The sequence below is a fragment of the Equus caballus genome, chromosome 1 (genome assembly GCF_041296265.1).
Source record: "Equus caballus isolate H_3958 breed thoroughbred chromosome 1, TB-T2T, whole genome shotgun sequence".
In the NCBI taxonomy this organism is placed as follows: domain Eukaryota; kingdom Metazoa; phylum Chordata; class Mammalia; order Perissodactyla; family Equidae; genus Equus; species Equus caballus.
Window position 1 is genome coordinate 116,401,296 of NC_091684.1, and position 19,123 is coordinate 116,420,418.

At 39.5% G+C, this 19,123-nt stretch overlaps 1 protein-coding gene across 15 annotated transcripts in view; it reads right to left on the minus strand.

The window, feature by feature from the left end:
* Positions 1-19,123, minus strand: part of TTC23 (tetratricopeptide repeat domain 23) — a 99,516-nt gene that overhangs the window by 53,038 nt on the left and 27,355 nt on the right. For all 15 annotated transcript variants that reach the window (XM_070267864.1, XM_005602827.4, XM_070267874.1 and 12 more), the window contains 3 exons: positions 18,690-18,840; positions 18,375-18,500; positions 1,235-1,412 (listed from right to left, as the gene is read on the minus strand). In XM_070267864.1, the coding sequence (XP_070123965.1) occupies positions 1,235-1,412; positions 18,375-18,500; positions 18,690-18,840 (455 nt within the window). The remainder of the gene's footprint in view (positions 1-1,234; positions 1,413-18,374; positions 18,501-18,689; positions 18,841-19,123) is intronic.

The following is a 19,123-nucleotide window of genomic DNA, read 5'->3' on the forward strand; positions in this document are numbered from 1 at the left end:
ATACTGGGTTTCAATGTGGGCTATGCCATTTATTGGCTGTGTACTCCTGGGCATACCACACAAACTTCCTAATTCTTGACCTCCTCATTTATAAACCGGAAATAATAATATGACACAGGGTGGTAATAATGATAAAGAGAGATAATCCAGATGAAGTGAGAGAATAGGACACTCTAATAAATTGTAGGTAAGAATATAAATGGTCAGACAAATTTAAAAAGAAATAGCAATAAAGTACTCTCAGTACCATGTCATTATATCTCACTGAAATAACAGGAATGAGTTAGTCTATATTTTACAACTTTAACAGGGAAAAATTCTCAAAAACAATTTGAAAGGTGCTTTTAGCAGATGATTTGTTACAAAAACATTCAAACTCACTGTGATGGTTAATTTTGTGTGTCAACTTGGCTAGGCTATGATGTCCAGTTTTTAGGTCAAATACTAGTCTAGACGTTGCTGAGAATGTATTTGGTAGATGTGATTTAACACTGACAATCAGTAGACTTTGAGTAAAGGAGATTACCCTTAATAAAATGGGTGGGACTCATCCAGCCAGTTGAAGGCCTAAAGAGCAAAAGGGTGAGGTTTCTCGAAGAAGAAGGAATTCTGTCTCAAGACTGTAAAACAGAGATCCTGCCTGAGTTTTCAGCTGGCCCACTTACCTTCGACGGATTTTTGACTTGTCAGCCCCCACAATCATTGGAGCCAATTCCTTAGAGTAAATTTCTCTCTCTCTCTTTCTATGTATTTATCCTATTGGTTCTGTTTCTCTGGAGAACGCTGACTGCACACTCACAGAGGAATCTTAAAGTAGAATAGCAGCTAACACGTGATGACTCGAAGTGGCTTCAGGTACAGATTTTAGAGCGCAGTAGAAAAGATCCCTAATCAGTTTGATAACATGAGCTCTAAAGAGATTAAATACTAAAGGATACAGACATGTTGTCTGGGAAATACAACTTAAATTATGCACCTAATATGAGAAAAGCCATCTTCAGGGAGTCTCAGGCTGTTTGTGGAGCGTCCACCTGGCAACAGGGCACTAGCATCTCATACTCACCCACTTGGCCCTCTATACAAAGATGTTTGTTGAACATCTACTCCAGGCCAAGCGTTGTACTTATCTAGAGCAGATAACAAAGCCGGGCATTCTCAGAGCTGCTATTCCACTTGTATCTATGATAAGCCTTGGGTCTAGATCAGCGTTAGCGGCCAGTATGTTGCAGCTTACCTGTAAAAAATGGTTGACGGATGCGTCGTGGAATCCCAGGGCTTGTTCTACACCTGCTAATTCCCTCAGTATTGGTACACACTCAATACTTTTTTCACCTTTGCTGATCTCAATATATTCTAAAGCCTCTTGGTAGTGGGGCAGAGCTTCTTTTGATTTCTTCTGACCTTGATATACTCTAAAAAAAAATTAAAGGGATTATTTTTAAAATAATTAAGAAAGAAAATACTGAAAATATAGGTGTGCTGGTGGTTAGGATTTGGCTCTCTGACCCCTGTTGTTCAGGTTTGTTTCCTTGCCAGCTAAGCTTTTCTCTCCTCCCAGAGGCAGCAGGGCATCACGGTCAAGAGAACGGACTTTGGAATAACCAGGAAGGTTCAAATCCTGGTTCCACCACCTTACTAGATGTACAACCTTCAAGTTGCTTAACACTTCCCTCATCTGTAAGTTAAGAATAACAACAGTGCCCACTACATTGGATTATTATGAAAATTAAATTAGTTAATATTCATAAAAACAGTCTCTGACACATATTAAGCGCTATGTAGGTGTTGGTTTAAGCATGCATAAAATATTCAACAAAACAATAGTAATCATAAAGGATACTGAGATGATGATAACTAATCTGTTGAGAAATTATAGAAATTTCCCAGTTTTGGTGAGGATGTGAAGCACTCTCATTAACTGTTGGGGAGAATATAATTTGGGCATAAACTTTTCTATTTCAAAATTACATGTATATATATATATATATATATATATATATATATGTACACACACATATTTCTTCTAATTGCACTTCTAGTAGTTTATATTGAAGAGATACTCTGGCAGGACAAGAAAACAGATATAAGAACATTTACCTAAGCATTCATTGTAATAGTGGAAAAGTACAAAGCACTTAACATACACCAATAGGATAACATCTAAGCAGGTTACAGTAAGAACACCTATACTGTGGAATGTCATGTAACCATTAAAGTTAATGTTGATACATATTTATCAACATAGAAGTATATCCACTATATATTCTTCAGCAAAAAAAGGCAGATGACAAAAATACTTTGTTTAATATCTTATGCATATGAAAATTTTATATCTAATCTATAGGTCCACATATGCATGAAGAAACATCTGAAAAATGATCACTAAAATGTTAGCAATAGTTATCTCTAAGGAATTGGTTGTGAGTGATTTTACTTTTCTACTTTATACTTCCTAAATTTCCTTCTATAAAAGTATATTACTTTTACATTAGACAAATGTTAATTTAAAAATTATAAGTAAAGGCAGCAGTGGGAAAATATTCTGGTAGCTTCTTGGGATAAGACTCTCTTGTGTACAAAAAGTATCCCTATATATCATTCAGCAAACACAATAACAGACATTTAAAAGCAATCTTCTCTAAAATATTTGCCAAGACTATTAGAAACTTTTTTGCATGGAAAAATTTTAGGTACAAAATTCATAATGAAAGCTATCAACTCTTCCTATGGTGCCCTGCACCCCAGAATCTTTACTACAAAAAGGCCTTACAATTTCCAAATTGCCCATGGGTAAACTGAGATGATATCTGAGAAAGTAACTAAGAGACCACAAAAAATAGGTGTTGTCTTCGACTCAATCATTGGATATTTTTCACCACTGTCTTTGCTCTCCAATAAATTTCACAGGAATTGACTGACAGAAGTAAAGATACTTTGCAGCTCTGTGGTTCAGATGGCCATAATGAAATAAAATGCTCACTGAATAGTTTATGAGCTGGGATCCCTTCTATAATTGTAAAGAGGTTTACAACATGGGAAGAGGTCAGGGACATGCTCCTGGACCAGGCTGTAGCTTGCAGCAACTCTAATCTTGGACAGGAAGAGATTAACAGGTGACCTGTAATACTGGACTTGCCTTCTGACTCTTAATGAGCTTAGAATGTAGTGGGGTAATAAGTAGTGTCATAAGTGAAGAGAAAACCTACTAGCATCTTCGGTGATAAAAAGAGGCTATGAAACCTATGGTTGGTAACAAATCACTTAGCCAAAGAATTAGATTCCTGGTAGACAAAGATTAAATAATTGAAGAGAGGAGTCAGCAAACTGTGGCTTGTGGGCCAAATCTACTCAGTGTCTGTTTTTGCAAATAAAGTTTTATTGGCACCCAACCACCCACCTTGTTCACAGATTGTCTACGGCTGCTTTTGCACTACAATGGCAGAGTTGAATAGCTGCAACAGATACCACATCGCCTACAAAGCTTAAAATATTTGCTCTCTGGGCCTTAACAGAAACAGTTTGCCAACCTCTGGTCTAGAATCTAAAGAAAGTCACATACTTTCCAAATGATTCCAGATTTTTTCCCACTTAATTTAGCCTAGAGAACTCAGACAATGCCACAGATTTTTGAGCAAAGGAAAAAAATATTCATCTGCTTCCTTTCTCATCTTTGTAAATGATGAAGAGTGTGCCAAAGAAATAAAGAATAGGTTCTTTGTTTCCAAGGCTGCTTGTAAATGTCAGAAGAATAGTAAATATAAATGCCAAGATGATTTCATTTGGACAACAGCTTTAAAAGAAAGCAATATTCAAAGCTTAGTAATCAAGCTCATAAATGAGAAAAAATAGAAAAGTAAACAATATCAAGGTAAATGTTAATTCCTGTATCAAAAATTCTTCCTTTTCCCAGATAGGACACTAAGGAAAAGTATTTGGGGGTTTGTAGTGGTGAAGATCAGGGACAACTTGTAGCCATCTACTATCTATCTTAGCCAAAAGCACAGCATTGCACTCCAAGTTAACGCGACAGCACCTTTTCAGGTTTCAAAAAGTCACTCTTCAAATACTTGACTCTCAGAGAAAATTTTATAGAAAAGAATACAGGCTGAGAGGCAGGGCAATCAGTTACAAGTATGGCTGCAGGAGTAGAAAACCCAAACTGGAGTTTGAGCATCCTTATTTCCTAGGCTGCACAACCTTGGGCAAGAGCAAAACGCCTCTGAACTTTGGTTTTCTCATCTGAACACTGGTGTCGAATAGAGTTTTTGTGAGAATCAAGTAAGATACCTGAAAGAGCTTTGTAAATGAAAGCAAGCCATACAGATTGGTATCAAGTGTCTATACATAATCATATCTTTCACTCCTTCCCTTCCCAACCTGTAGTCTCAAGGGAACTGAGTGGTGCAGCCTCAGGTTGTTCTCATGTTGAAATGGGCCCAGCTGTGGTCTCAGCTTCCTCCCACCCAGCCACAGAAGATTTTGGAAAGTCTAAATAATAGGCAGAATCAGTTAAACTTGTGTGCAAGTGAGAAAGGCATTTTCGTATCCAACTGAGCTTTTCAAAAAATTGAGAACAACTTATTATAAAAATAATACATAATCATCATTAAAAGAAAAGATATAGAAAAATTAAAATATGTAATTACGACATCCAACGATATGTGCTGTACATCTTGATATACACCCTTCTAGATGATCTTCTATTGTACTTTTAAAAAGGATCATAATGTTTTAGAATCTGCTTCTTTCACTTAATCACACATTAAAATGTGGCAATGAATGCTATAAAATCACTTTTAGTGGCTGAGTGGTGTCAAATCAGATTTGATGGACCACCCATCTTCAAAAATATTATTATTCAGGAAGTTTAAAAAATGGTTTGTGGAAAATTTTTACAAATCATATTTCTGATGAGGGACTTGTATCCAGAATATATTTTAAAACTCCTACAACAATAATAAAAAGACAAACCAATTTAAAAATGGGCAAAAGATCCGAATAGTTATTTCTCCAAAGAAGATAGATAAATGGTCACTAATCATATAAAGAGATATTCATAAATCATTAGTCATCAAGGAAATGCAAATCAAAACTACAATGAGATATCACTTTACACCAATTAGAAAGGCAGCTATAATTTAAAAAAAGATAATAAGAACTGTTGGCAAGATGTGGAGAAATTAGAATCCTCACTCACCACTGCTGGGAATGTAAAATGGTGCAGGTACTTAGGAAAACAAGTGTCAGTTCCTCAAAAGTTTAAACATAGAATTACTAATGACCCAGCAATTCCACTCCCAGGTATATCCCCAAAAGAAATGAAAACATACATCTACATAAAAACCAGTACACAAATGTTCATAACAGCACTACTCAAAGAGCCAAAAAGTGGAAACAACCCAAATGTCCACCAACTGAGGAATGAATGAATAAAACGTAGTATATCCATACAATGGAGTATTATTCAGTCATAAAAAGGAAGTACAAAAAGGAAGTACTGATACATGTTACAACATGGATGAACCTTGACAAAATTATGTTAAGTGAAAGAGGCCAGTCACAAAAGACCACACATTGTATAGTTCCATTTATATGAAATGTCCCGAATAGGCAAATCTATATGGACAGAAAGTAGATCAGTAGTTGTCAGGGATTGGGGGAACATGGGAATGGGGAGAGGCTGCTAATGGGATGAAAATGTTGTAAAATTGATTGTGATGATGGTTGTACAACTCTGTCAATATGCTAAAAACCACTGAACTGTATACTTGAATTGGGTGAATTATATGGTGTGTGAATTATATCTCAATAAATCTATTACTTAAAAATGTTTCTAAACATTTGGAAGCAAACTAAATATAGATGAGATTCAGGAGCAGCCATAAACTTAATAATTTTTGTTTAAACAAATAACTGTAATGGTAATTCTTAAACAAAAATTAAAATCTTTTTCTCTTAATACCGTCCTCAAGCTGGTCATCATTTCTAACTTGCACATTCAAAGCAGGTGAGGAAAGGACGTGTGCTTTGGCTCTAAGTTGGTCCTCTATGATTGGATGGTCCTACGCATCTGTTTAGGCAGGGAGGTTAGGAGAGCAGAGAATGCTGGGGGTCCTGCTGCACTTGACACTCCACACAATGGCCATTCCCATGGAGAGGCCATAAATCAGGCTTGGACAGTGAGCTACTCGTCTCTCTCTAAACTTCCAGAACTGTGGGCATGTCTCCTGATGAGCTCTAAGGCCTGGGTCTCTTGGAGAATGCCTAGGTCTATGTAAAGTATAACCTTAACAAGAAGACAGGAAATTCATGGACAGAAAAGCCATATAAAACTATTCTTTTTTTTTTTTTTTTTTTAAGGAGGATTAGCCCTGAGCTAACTGCTGCCAATCCTCCTCTTTTTGCTGAGGAAGGCTGGCCCTGAGCTAACATCCATGCCCATCTTCCTCTACTTTATACATGGAACGCCTACCACAGCATGGCGTGCCAAGCGGTGCCATGTCCACACCCAGGATCCGAACTGGCAAACCCCGGGCCTCCGAGAAGCGGAATGTGCGAACTTAACCACTGTGCCACCGGGCCGGCCCTATAAAACTATTCTTAATGGAGCATTCTAGTAAGTCAATTACTCTGAAAGTTTAAATATGTTAATATATTTCATCTCATGACCCCTGGAGAACACAGATGTGGAAGAATCCAGAAACTGGTGATAAACCCAGAATCCTTTTCCTTCAGCTGACTGATTCAAGCCAATATGGTGTGGTTAAGGAAATCAGTTGAAGACTGGTGAGTAACAGAAGAAAGGTAAGTTCAATACAGCTCTCAAAGTTACCCAGGTTAGCAGAATTCGCAGTGCGCCAAAGACGGCTGGAAACCTCCAGCCCAGAGCTGAGGGAAGTACACCTGGCCATCGGGAGATGGTTTCCAGAGTTCTGGTCCAGCACAGAAGAGCTCAAACTCCTGCCAACAGGGCCTGACTCTGCACCCGCAGACTCCTGCTCCTTCCTCTGTGCCTAAGTCCTGAAGGACACCTGCCTGAGGGGACAAATGGGAGTTTCAATCCAGCCCGGGTCTGCTGGCCAAGCTGTGTGCTTGGACACAGGGCTGTGTCTGCTTGGAGGAAAGGGCACCTTTTTCTAATTCTCACGAAGACTCCATCCACTCACCCAGCTGTGTACGAAGGTGGTGCAGAGGTGGCAGTGGCTCTGCTGGGACCCTAATTTTCCTGGACTTGATGAGTTCAGATGACTCTTGAGAGTCATCTAAACCTTCCCATCTGGCTCCTCTGATATTAGCTCCATTTCAGCCAATTGTGTCATGTGTATCTTCCCGCTGGTTCTTCTATCTGGAATGTTCGTTCTTTCCTCCATCTCTGCCTAGCACACTGCCATTTATCTTTCTAACTATCATTCCTCTTTTAGTTTTAGCTTAGCCATCTCCTTTGGGTAGCCTTCCCTGCCAGTGCCAGGACTAGAGTGGGACCAGTGAGACACCTAGGACAGACTATTTAAGGTGGCACTCACTTTCAGCGGCAGGCAAGTGCAGGGTCATCACACAAGAGTGAGTGCCTCCTTAAATGGTGTGGCCTGGGCACCTGGCTTCCTCAAGGTAGCCCTGTCTCTGTTCCCTGACATCCCAGGTTGGGTTGGGTGCCTCTGGAACACCTGACTGTGCTCCCACAGAACGGTGAACCTCCCTGCTAAGGAAACATCTCTCATACTATATTATAACTGCCTGGGAACTCGGCACCCATTCCTTTAGTGCTGGGCTCTGTGAAGGCAGAGTCTAAGGCTGCCGCGTTCTCCTTAGCATCCCCAGCACTCTGCCCAGTGTCTGACACAGAGTGGGTACCAGTTGTCTGTTGGAATCAGGGAGGATGAGGTGGGGGCGGGGCGGGAGGAACAATCTGCAAATCCATTGGCTTAGAGATTCTGAGGCTTTAGTTCGTGTCTTAATTTTCATAGATCCCAGAATATGTTCTAGGAAAAAGTCTTCAAGAAAGGAACATGTAATTAGTTAAACTAGGAAGACGTCTTACTGGGGCATGGAGGCCCCTCATCCACGATGACTAGTGTCCTTATAAAAAGGAGAAATTTGGACACAGAGACACACACACAAGGAGAACACCATGTGAACATAAAGACAGAGATCAGGGTGATGCATCTACAAGCCAAGGAACACCAAAGGTGGCCAGCAAACCATCAGAAGTTAGGAGAGAGGCCTGGAAAGGATTCTCTCTCACAATCCCCACAAGGAACCAACACTGCCAACACCTTTCTCTCAGACTTCCAGCTTCCAGTGAGAGAATAATTTTCTGTTGTTGGTGGTACTTTGTTATAGCAGCCCTAGCAAACTAGGACAGAATCCCTGCTGGCTGACTCCAGGCCTGGAGATTTTCCTTCCTTCATCCCCTAATAGAGGAACACTGGGTGTACTCATCCAGAGCAGCTGATATCGGAGCACCTTTTTTGTTTTTAATTCACATTGTGCTCGAGCCCAAGTGGTAACTTTCCACTACTTCACTGCCTGGAAATTTAATTTGAACATCTGCTGAGATGGAAACCTAGAAGCAGGCAAATTCAGCAGGAATAAATACATGGCTTTCATCTGTCATAGTTCTGTCCCTGCTACAAGAATGTCTGCCTGAGAGCATGGGTCTCATGAATCCAATGGACATCCAGCAAGCTGAACTTAGTGGGGTGTCCAGCCCTGAAGGGACACGGTCATACATAAAGTAGCCACACACAAAGGTGACCTGTTGCCATTTCTGAACTCTCTAAATTTAACAGATTTTTGGCAGACTATTATTGGCCTCACATTTCAAACTCTACTGAATACTTCAGACTCTGAGTCCTTTTTCATCTGTAGCTAAAACCACCTACCTCTTTACTTACGTTATCCATAGCGGGAAAAATTAGATGCCTCACACTATGTACACATCAGTCCCAAGCAGATTAGAGGCCTAAATTTAAAATGCAAAACTTTGATATGTTTGAGAAAATATAAGGAAAAGTAACTCGTGACTTTGGGTAGGGAAGGATTTCTTAAATAAGATACAAAAAGTACAAATCAGAATAGAAAAACTAGGTAAAGTTGCTCTTATTAAAAATAAAAACTCCTTGGGCTGGCCCTGTGGCCGAGTGGTTAAATTCGTGTGCTCCGCTTCAGCGGCCCAGGGTTTCACCAGTTCGAATCCTGGGTGCGGACATGGCACTGCTCATCAGGCCCATTGAGGAGGCGTCCCACATGCCACAACTAGAAGGACCCACAACTAAAATATACAGCTATGTACCAGGGGGGTTTGGGAGAAAAAGGAAAAATAAAATCTTTTAAAAAAATAAAAATAAAAACTCCTATGTACCAAAAGTCAGCATAAAGAAAGTGAAAAGGCAATCCACACACTGGGAACACATACAATATATGGAACAAGCAAATAAGTTGTTGTCAGAAATATGAAGAACATTTACATATTAATAAGAAAAATACAAACTGTACAGTTAAAAAATGAGCAAGAGGTATGAACAGACAACTCACAGAACAGGATTTTCAAATGTCCAGCAAACATAGGAAAATATGTTCAATCTTCCACTATCAGGGAAATGCAATTAAAGAAACCATATGATTGGCAAAGATAAGAAGTCTGACAATATCAAGTGTTGACAAGGATGTGGAGTAACAGGAATTTACATATCCTGCTGGTGAGAGTATAAATTGGTGGAAAGCATTTGGGAAACCCAGTAAAGTTGAAGATGTGGATACTTGTTAACTAAGCAATTCCACTCCTGGGCATACACATCAGAGACAATCTTGCACATGTGCCAAAGAGACATGTACAAGAGTGATGATGCAATTGGTGTTTATAACAGTGAAAAATTAGAAAGAATTTACATATTCACTTTCATGAGAATGGCTAATTTAATTTAAAAGGGAAAATCAGGTGTATCAAACACCGTATGGAGGTTTAAAACAAAAGACTAGAGCTACATGTATCAATTGATGTGGATACATCTCAAAAATATAAATGTGATGGGGAAAAAACCCAAGCAACAGAAGAACACATATATATAAAGTTTAAAACAATGAAAAATAATAATGTATTTTTATGGCTATCTGTGTATACATTTAGAGGAATGAAAAACACTAAATTCAGCATAATAATCACCTGTAATGTGGGGGGAAGAAAACAGGATTGGGAAGAACATATAACAGGTTTCCATTTATCTGGAATGTTCTATTTTGTAAGCTTGGTAGTGTGTACATGAGTATTTGCATAACAATATCTATGGCTTTATATGCCTGAGATATTTCATTAAAAAGATGAACAAATACAGCACTTTTTCACTGTGTGTGAAGAATGAAGCACTTTCTATGCCTCACCCTTTGAAGTTACTATTGCATGCTACTCCAGGGTCCGGCACTAACACAACAGCCAGAAATGGAGGCTATTAAGCTAACGCAATCTACGATGAGCCTTCTGGAGCTCACTGAAGGTATAATGTTCACATAAAAGACAAAATACAAAATAAAATTACTTTAGCTTCACAATATATTTAATAAAAAAGGAATTGAGCAGGTACTATCTCAGGAAATAAATAAATTATAGTCTTACCTGCATCTCTAACTCACTTAAAGCATCAGTTAGTTTTAGGGAATCTTGTCTGTCTCCATTTGCTCATATGTAACATTTGGGATAACATCATTTTCTCCTTTCCATTTCTATCTACCTGCGGGGGATGCTCTGAGGATTTACTATCTAGTGTGCCCATAATGTGTTTGGGTAGCTTTAGGAAACACACTAGACAGATGAAAAAATAGAGAATTTTGAACAACAGAATGTGGCAATATGTTAATTTGGCAGGTCCACAACTGAACCCACAGCACATTTTATTGAATGAAAATACGTCCACAGTAATTCTACAGAGCATGTAATGAGACACCGTCTCATTTCAGATGAGCTTCTGAAGACCTCACAGGGATGGAGACTTGTTTTAACATGCAACCAACAAATACAATCTCTTTTGCTATTACTAAGGCAACAGAGGGTTTCCTTTTAAAGGCTCTAGAATTTGGCAAGAATACTGAGCATGAGTGAAAAGCAGAGGCTTGGTGGGAATGTTGCTGACGATCAGAATCTGATAAGTCAATCCTGAAACAGGACAAGTTGGATTTTCTAGAGTCAAAGTGAGAAAAGGCTTACTTCTGGGTCTCTCTGTACCATCTGGCACATAGAGGTAAAGGCTTTAAGGCTCTGTGCGTGCACTGTCAGGTTTCCACTCTGCACTAGCAAATGTGATCTATGCTATGGTTAGGAGCCTGGACACCAGAGTTTCATGGACCTGGGTCTGCTCTGCCACTTTGCAGCTGCGTGACCTTGGGAAAGGCCCACACTTCTCTCAGCCTCTGTGCTTCATTTGAAAGTACCTACCTCATAGGGAGGACTGCAGATTAAAGAAAGTAAGCAAGAGCACTGAGCAACAGCCTGATGAAGAAGGTGGTCAAGAACAATAGCCAGTATGATTGTTTAAAGTCATTATTATTATTTACAGCTGTTTAAGGGAAATGTGTATTATAAGGACAGAGTATCAGAAAGGGAAAGACAAAATGCAGTGCTCTGAAATAGCTAAGCTTTAGGGGATTCAAGCAGATAAAGTGTATAAAAGTAATCTGTGCCATGAGGCTTTCTGCTTCCCCACATTTAAAAAATGATTTCTTTAAAAAATCAGATCTTGTATAAGTTAAGAGCATCTCTTCAATTACAGGAACACACGACGAGAAAAAGTGCCCCAAAACAACAAATGATTTCCTTCTTTGTTAAATAAGTATAAATAAGCAAAATAAGCACAGCGTCCCACGGGAGGAGCTAACAGGAGAAATATCTCTTCCGGGGAACAGCAGGCCATTCCTGAGAAGCAGGAAAGGGAGAAGCAGAGCCCTGAACACATGAGCACTTCTCAGAGGCTTTATGCCCAAAAGATAATGCAGAGAAAGTGATTCTTTAAAGAAACACATCTACAGAGGTACAACTTAGACAGCAAGAATCTCCAGGCAATGGGATAGACGACAAAAAAAAAAAAAAAAGCTGAGTCCAGAAAGCAACAGTTAGATTTGGATACTACTGACTTGACCAGTCTAGGAAGGACTGTGGATCTAAAAGCAAAGGCTATTACTAAACTATCAAAAATTCTCAGTAAAAGACACTGGGGATGCTTTCTGGGGAGGCACATGGAACTAAGTAGAATTCCACCATCCAAATGAGGTGATGGCAGGTAGATATATACGCTGTCCCACTGGCCATTGTTTTCTCCATTATCTTTCACCCTTTCTCAGGAAGTACTGGCTATGGGAGAAACCATCCCCATTTCCTTTCTTCTTCGGAAAATTTATGTTAGAATCACTTGCCAAATCTCATGTTGGAATCACCTTCTAAATCTCATGACTATAATGAATCAAGAGAAAGCAAGACAAGGAAATGACCTCAACCTTTAAAAAAACCATATAAGACTCTCTGATTTTTAGCTGAGGAGGTTTACCAGAGCAAAAACAAAACAACCCCCAGCCTTCTCAAGTCACAGGATAAAAACATAGGAAAGAATACTGCATATCAGGGTAGTCTGGAAGTACAGAATCTTAATTGTGCTGTAAGTACATGCTTTAAAATCAAATCATTTCCACAATGAAATGGCAGAAAGAAAAATGTTTAATTAGATAGTAATGAAATTAATGGCTACTTTTTTAAAACAGTCTACCATACACCCAGATGCTTTAATGTGGGATCTATTTCATCATCACAGCCACCCTCTGAGGTCTGATCGTTGCCACTTTAACAGAAGAGGAAAGTGCAGGACTTGTCCGTGGTCTTACAGATGGGAAGGTTGAATGGATGCTGATTTGAATGTGGGGCAACCTGACTCTAAAGCCCGCTTTGCAAACCACATCACATCATTCCTTAGAGATACCTGGGAGGCATCCTGTTGATGCTCTGAGGAGAGTTCACTTATCACAGGCACACCTGAGAGCTGGTTCAGCACAACAATGCCAGACAAAGCGCTTGCTGGGCAAGCTGTGGAAGACTCCAAAGATGACATATCACAAAGTCAGAGAAAGCCTGGATAGGTCACATGTTCCAGAGTAGCACTCTCAATAGATCATCACCATCATGCCACACAGAAAGATCATTTAAAAGGTGTGTGTAGGGGGACCTGCCCCCTGGCCTAGTGGTTAAGTTCGGCATGCTCTGCTTTGGCAGCCTGGGGTTCAGTTCTGGGGCACAGACCTACACCACTTGTTGGTGGCCATGCTGTGGTGGCAACCCACATATAAAATAGAGGAAGACTGGCACAGATGTTAGCTCAGGGAGAATGTTCCTCAAGCAAAAAGAGGAAGATTGGCAACAGAGGTTAGCTCAGGGTGAATCTTCCTCAGGAAATAAATAAATTAAAAGGTGTGTGTGTGTGTGTGTGTGTGTGTGTGTAACGGTATGTGCCTGTGTATATAAAGATAACTATCAGTCTCTGGGGATCTAACTATCAGCAATCAGGATAGAAAATAATTCCTAATACTGGGAAAGAGTTTGTCCATTTTTCCTAGTGACTTGTGTTATCACATTTTAAAAAACAACTGCACATATAGGAACACATGATTTGGATTCACTCTCCAAAGTTAACAAATAATTAGTGAATGAAGTAGTGCTGGAACAGAGGACAGGTAGAAGGGACGAAGCTTCAGGGCACAGCTAGGGATGGAAGGTACAGAGCGTGAGTCACCCTGCAGGACTTGTCTGTAAGCCCAAGGAGAAAAGAACTGGCCTGGCCTGATGGGCACCATAAAAGGCGAGGCAGAAGGAGGAAGCAGCACTGGAAGATACCCTTTTAAGAGAAACATAAATCCTGAGAACTGCCTGAGAAATCATCCTGGTCTTCCACCTCCAGGACCTGGCAAAAGAAAAGGCCTTTGTGGTTGTGAGTATAACTACAGAGAGAAATGTATAAAACCAAAGCCCTGTTACTTTCTAAAGCAGATGGGTTTAGGCAAAATATTCACACTTCAATGAGGAAACACAGCAAAGTGATCAAGTAAAAACCATGCAGCCTAAACAGGCAAGTTCCAGCGAATACATCACTGTGAAGAATACATCACTGTGAAGAATCGGGATGCAAAGAAATAGCAAAGTTTAACTCCACTAAACACAAAGTAAGTCTGTGGGATAGTTGAGAGCATTAAATTTAATTCTTGCTGGGTATGCAGCGCAGATGCGTACCAGGCCCGCCACCTGCTGGCAAGGCGTGGCACTGCTAATCTGGAAAGCACTCTTGGAGGAGGTGAGGATTCTGGCAGAGGATGATTTACTCTATTTTGTAGCAAGACTGCTCAACATTAAGTACTAATAACATTAGTCAAGTCTCAACAGATGCAACAAATATCCATCTTGGACCACTGATTTTTATATTTCCTGTCTTACAATTCAAGATAGAATACCCGCTTCTGGGCAGGAAGAAATTCTGGACTGGTAGGCCCTTCCAGTCACTACTCTCTTCTTCCTCTTATTACACAAATGGAATCATACAGTATGAATTCTTTTTGGTCTGGCTTCTTTCACTAAACATTATGCTTATGATAGTCATCCATGATATTAAGAATAGGAGTAGTTTGATATTTTCTTTGTATGAACAGATCACAATGATATCTATTATTTTGGTGAGTATTTAGGTTGTTTCCAATTCTTGGCTATTACAAATAATGTAGCTTTGGACATTTGTGACTGTGTCTTTTGGTGAACATATGTGTGCACTTCTGTTGGGTGTATATTTAGGAGTGATACTGCTGGGTCACAGGGTATGCAAATGTTCAAATTTTGAAGATAAAGCCAGTTAGCTAAAGTGGTTGGACGAAATATATTCTAAATAACAACATATGAGAAAGCATGTGAAAGCATGGCATCCTTGCCAAAACTTGATATTATCAGCCTTTTAAAAAATTTTAGCCATTCTAGTGGAAATGTAGTAGTATCTTCTGATCTTAATTTTCATTTCCCTGATGACTGATGAGATAGAACACCATTTAATATGTTTATTAGCTAAGTGGGTATCCTTTTTTGTGAACAGTCTCTTGCCCATTTTTCTATTTAGTTGTTTGTGGTTGTTTTATTGATATATAAGAGTTCTTTACAGATTCCAGAGACGAGCCCTTTGTCAGTTATATGTATTACAAATATCTTCTTCTCTCTGTGCTTGTTTATGGCATGAAATATGTGGTGGTTTAAATACAGAACCACATAGCACCAAACAGAAGGGGAAAAAGAGAATTAACACACTTAAAGGTCCTTGTGTTGTCGGGAAGTGGCCAATTGACTGATTTACATTAGATTCTAGTAAGTCAGGGGTATAAGTGACAAACTCTAAGGTAGCAACTGGAAGGAAAATGAAACAATGGATAACTTACCAGTTAATAGGTACGAAAATAGTATGACAAAAATATTTGGTAAATCTAAAAGAAGGCAAGAAAAGAGAAAGAAAGGAATATAAAATTGGTAGGACCAAAGAAAATTTAAACTCAAATATATAAGCATTTAAACCAAAATAAACAAAGACTGAAAATTAAGGAATGGAAAAAGATATTACAGGAAAATTTGTACCAAAAGAAAGCTAGGGTATCAATTTTAATATTAGGCAAAATAGATATAGGGGACAATGAAGGACAATATACACTGACTAATGGAATAATAGATTAAAATATGCTGCTGTTTAACTCTCCTCCCACCCAACAGAATATATAAAACAATGACTGGCAGAACCATGGAGAACTACAGATAGATCAATAACTGTAGTTTGAAATTTAAGCACACTTATCTTAAAAAACAATATATCAAATTGGCAAAAGAGAAGCAAACATGTAAATTTGAATAACAGAATTAATAAAGTCACTCTAGTATAGATTTATTAGAACCATACACTCAGCAAATAAAGGATACAATTTCTTCTCTAGCACATTTGGAGCATTCACAAAAACTGACCATGGCCTAGGTCACAAAGGAAGCTTCAGTAAATTTCAAAACATCAATATCATATACACAAATAGGTTTCTGTCCATAATGAGATAAAATTAGAAATGAAGCACATCTTTGAAAAATCTCACATATCTGCAAACCAAATCACATATCACTTGAATAATCTTTGGATTAAAGAGTAATTTATAAACTAAGTTATGAGCTACTTAGAATTTAACATGAGTGATGATGCTACATGTTAACACACGTGGGGCAGAGCTAAAGCAAGACTTATGGGGACATTCTGGAGAATATCTTTGACATTTGGGTGGGAAGGACTTCCTAAACAAACTCCCAACAGACAAATCATAAAGTTAAAAATTAATGGATTTGAGTCTAGCAAAACCAAGAATTTCTATGCCATGAAGAACAGCAGAGACAAAATTAATATATGAGCAACAGATGTAAGAAGACATTTGCAATATCACTAATATTTATAATATTCAAGAAAATCTTCATTATCAATACAAAAAGTACAGGGAGCCTCAAAAGAACAATGAGAAAGAATACTAATAAGCTATTCACAGAAGGGGATCTCAAATGGCTGAGAAGTATATAAGAGGTACTCAAACTCACTAACAAGAGAAATGTAAATAGAATTTTAAAATAACGAACTAAATAGCACATTATATGCATCTGAGTGGCAACAGTCAGAAAGACGAACGGTGCCAAATATTGTTGGGGGTGTGAGAAAACCCATCCGACTTGTGGGGGGGTGGTGCAGAAGGGTGTAGCAAGCGGCCGGTACGTGGTGAACTTGAAGTACAAATGTACCCTGTGATCATGCAATCCTACCCCTGGAGTATAAACCTCAGAATCCCATCCTCGGGGTAGAAACCTCATAAAAAGTCTCTTAGCTACATAAGTAAAGCTGTGAGAGGATGCTCATAGCAGCGTCACTGTGGGAGCTGGGGGCTGGGAACAAGCTGAGTATCCATTCCTAGAAGGATGGCTAAGTACAATGTAGCAAATGCATTCTATGGAGCACTGTGAGGCAGCCAGCAGCAATGAACTGAGGTACAGGCAAAAAACTAAACAGTGCTGAGTGGAAAAAGGTGAGAAAGAGTGAGATATATACTACAAATTTACACAAACTTAAAACACATAAGTACATAAAACAATACTATTTATCATTCAGAGATACATACTCAAAGACATAAATCATCATTAAAATAAGTATCTATGATGTATTTGGGGCAGAATGAGAGTATGGATCAGAGATGAAAAGAAAAAAAATCAATTTAAAAAAGCATACTGGGGCCAGCCCCATGGCATAGTGGTTAAGTTCGCGCACTCCACTTCAGTGACCTGGGTTTGTGGGTTTGGATCCTGGGCACGGACCTACACCACTTGGCAGCCATGCTGTGTAGGCATCCCACATATAAAGTAGAGGAAGATTGGCACAGATGTTAGCTCAGGGCTAGTCTTCCTCAGCCAAAGAAAAAAAAAAAAAAAAAGCATACCAAAAGTCTTGCACGGACTGATGAATTCTCTGCACTTTATGTCCAAAAAACCCCCAAACAAAACAAATTCACAAGAGTGGAGTTATGATCATAAAAAATATCTTTAAAAGCATGAGTCAAAGTTGGTCTTTCCCCATTTCCACTCAAATGGAAGCATTAAGTGTATTCTCTCAGGGCCCTTTCCTTCTTAAAATGATCCCACTGGATCTCTGAGTTCTCTTGGGAATCAACCTATGCATACAGTCTGGTTATGAAGGTAAACTGAATTCTTCCAGCTTTGGCTGAGGGCCTTCATGGGGATTCTCTGCCTCTTCTAGAATAGACCTTTCTCTGCCCTCTTCCTCCCATGAACTCATCCTTCTAAAGAGTGTGTGCATACTGTCACCCCAAAGCTCTGGGGAATTGCTTGAGGCTGGCCTTTGGAAGGGTAAACGTGCTGACTACCCATGGGGATAGGCATCCCCTTCTCCCTGCAGGCTCCAAGCATTCTACCTCTCTCAGCTGGGTTCCTTTGGTGAATGTGGGCTCGGGGTGGGGAGAATAAAGAACAATCCTCCGTTCCCATTCAATCAGACATCTTTAAGATCTTTCTCCTTTGAGCCCCTAAACATGAAATCAATGTATTGAAATATTGTAGACTAGAGCAGCAGGGGTAAAAAGGAAGAGAGGGGGAAAGGGAAGGGCGCAGGCGCAGGAGGCAGGCAGGGAGAGCAGACAGATAGACTGGTCCTCTTCTACTTCTGGACAATGGCCAAGGAGAAGCCATGGCCACAGCATCATGCAGAAGCTGCTCCTGCCGCAAGACAGATTCTTCGGGCAAAGAACCTCCAGCTGTCACGTATACAAAAAGTCCTATGTTGGAAACTTACTGTGCGATTGACAATTTGATCCGAGCCTGAATTTCTATCCATTCTTCCTTTATAATCCTTTCACACTGCAGCAGCTCCTTTGAAAGTCTCTCTGCTTTGGTCAAATTCTCTGAAGCTTCTTTAAATCTGTGTTGTGTTCAGGAAACTTTACACTTGGTCCTACATTCTGGGACCCCAGTTCCTGGACATCCTTGGCTCTCCTACTTCCCCCCACCCTTCCTGAGTCATCTGTCAGCTTTTGATTTGGCCTTCAAGATTAAATATAAGTATTATGAATGGCATTTCAATTTGTAAAGATGAGAGGCAAAAGGATACTTTTGAAGAGAGAGCAAGGCTCTCCCCATGGTATGGAATAACTCCACTGAACACTTGAAAATGTCTGCATTGTCCTGATAGGGAGGCATAATGGAGTTGGTGAGGATTTCTTTGGCTTTTTCCGCATGTTGTTTTGCTTGGAGTGACAGCCCTGTGGACAAAGAAAAAGGGGTCTCAGTTTCTCTTTCATCTCAGCTGGACAGGAACACAGTTCTCTATGGCCACGGAATCTAATGAGGTCTCCTTCACACGTCAAGTGGCACATGGATATGGATTGGGGCTGCATGCAATATTGCCATGACTGTAAAAACCAAGGAAGTGTTTTACAACTAGGACTCAAGATAAATTTTTCCTTTAGAAAAATTTCCTTCAGGTCCTTTTAGAAATAAACAGAATGAGCGGGAATTGAACAGTTTTGAAACCTCACCAATATC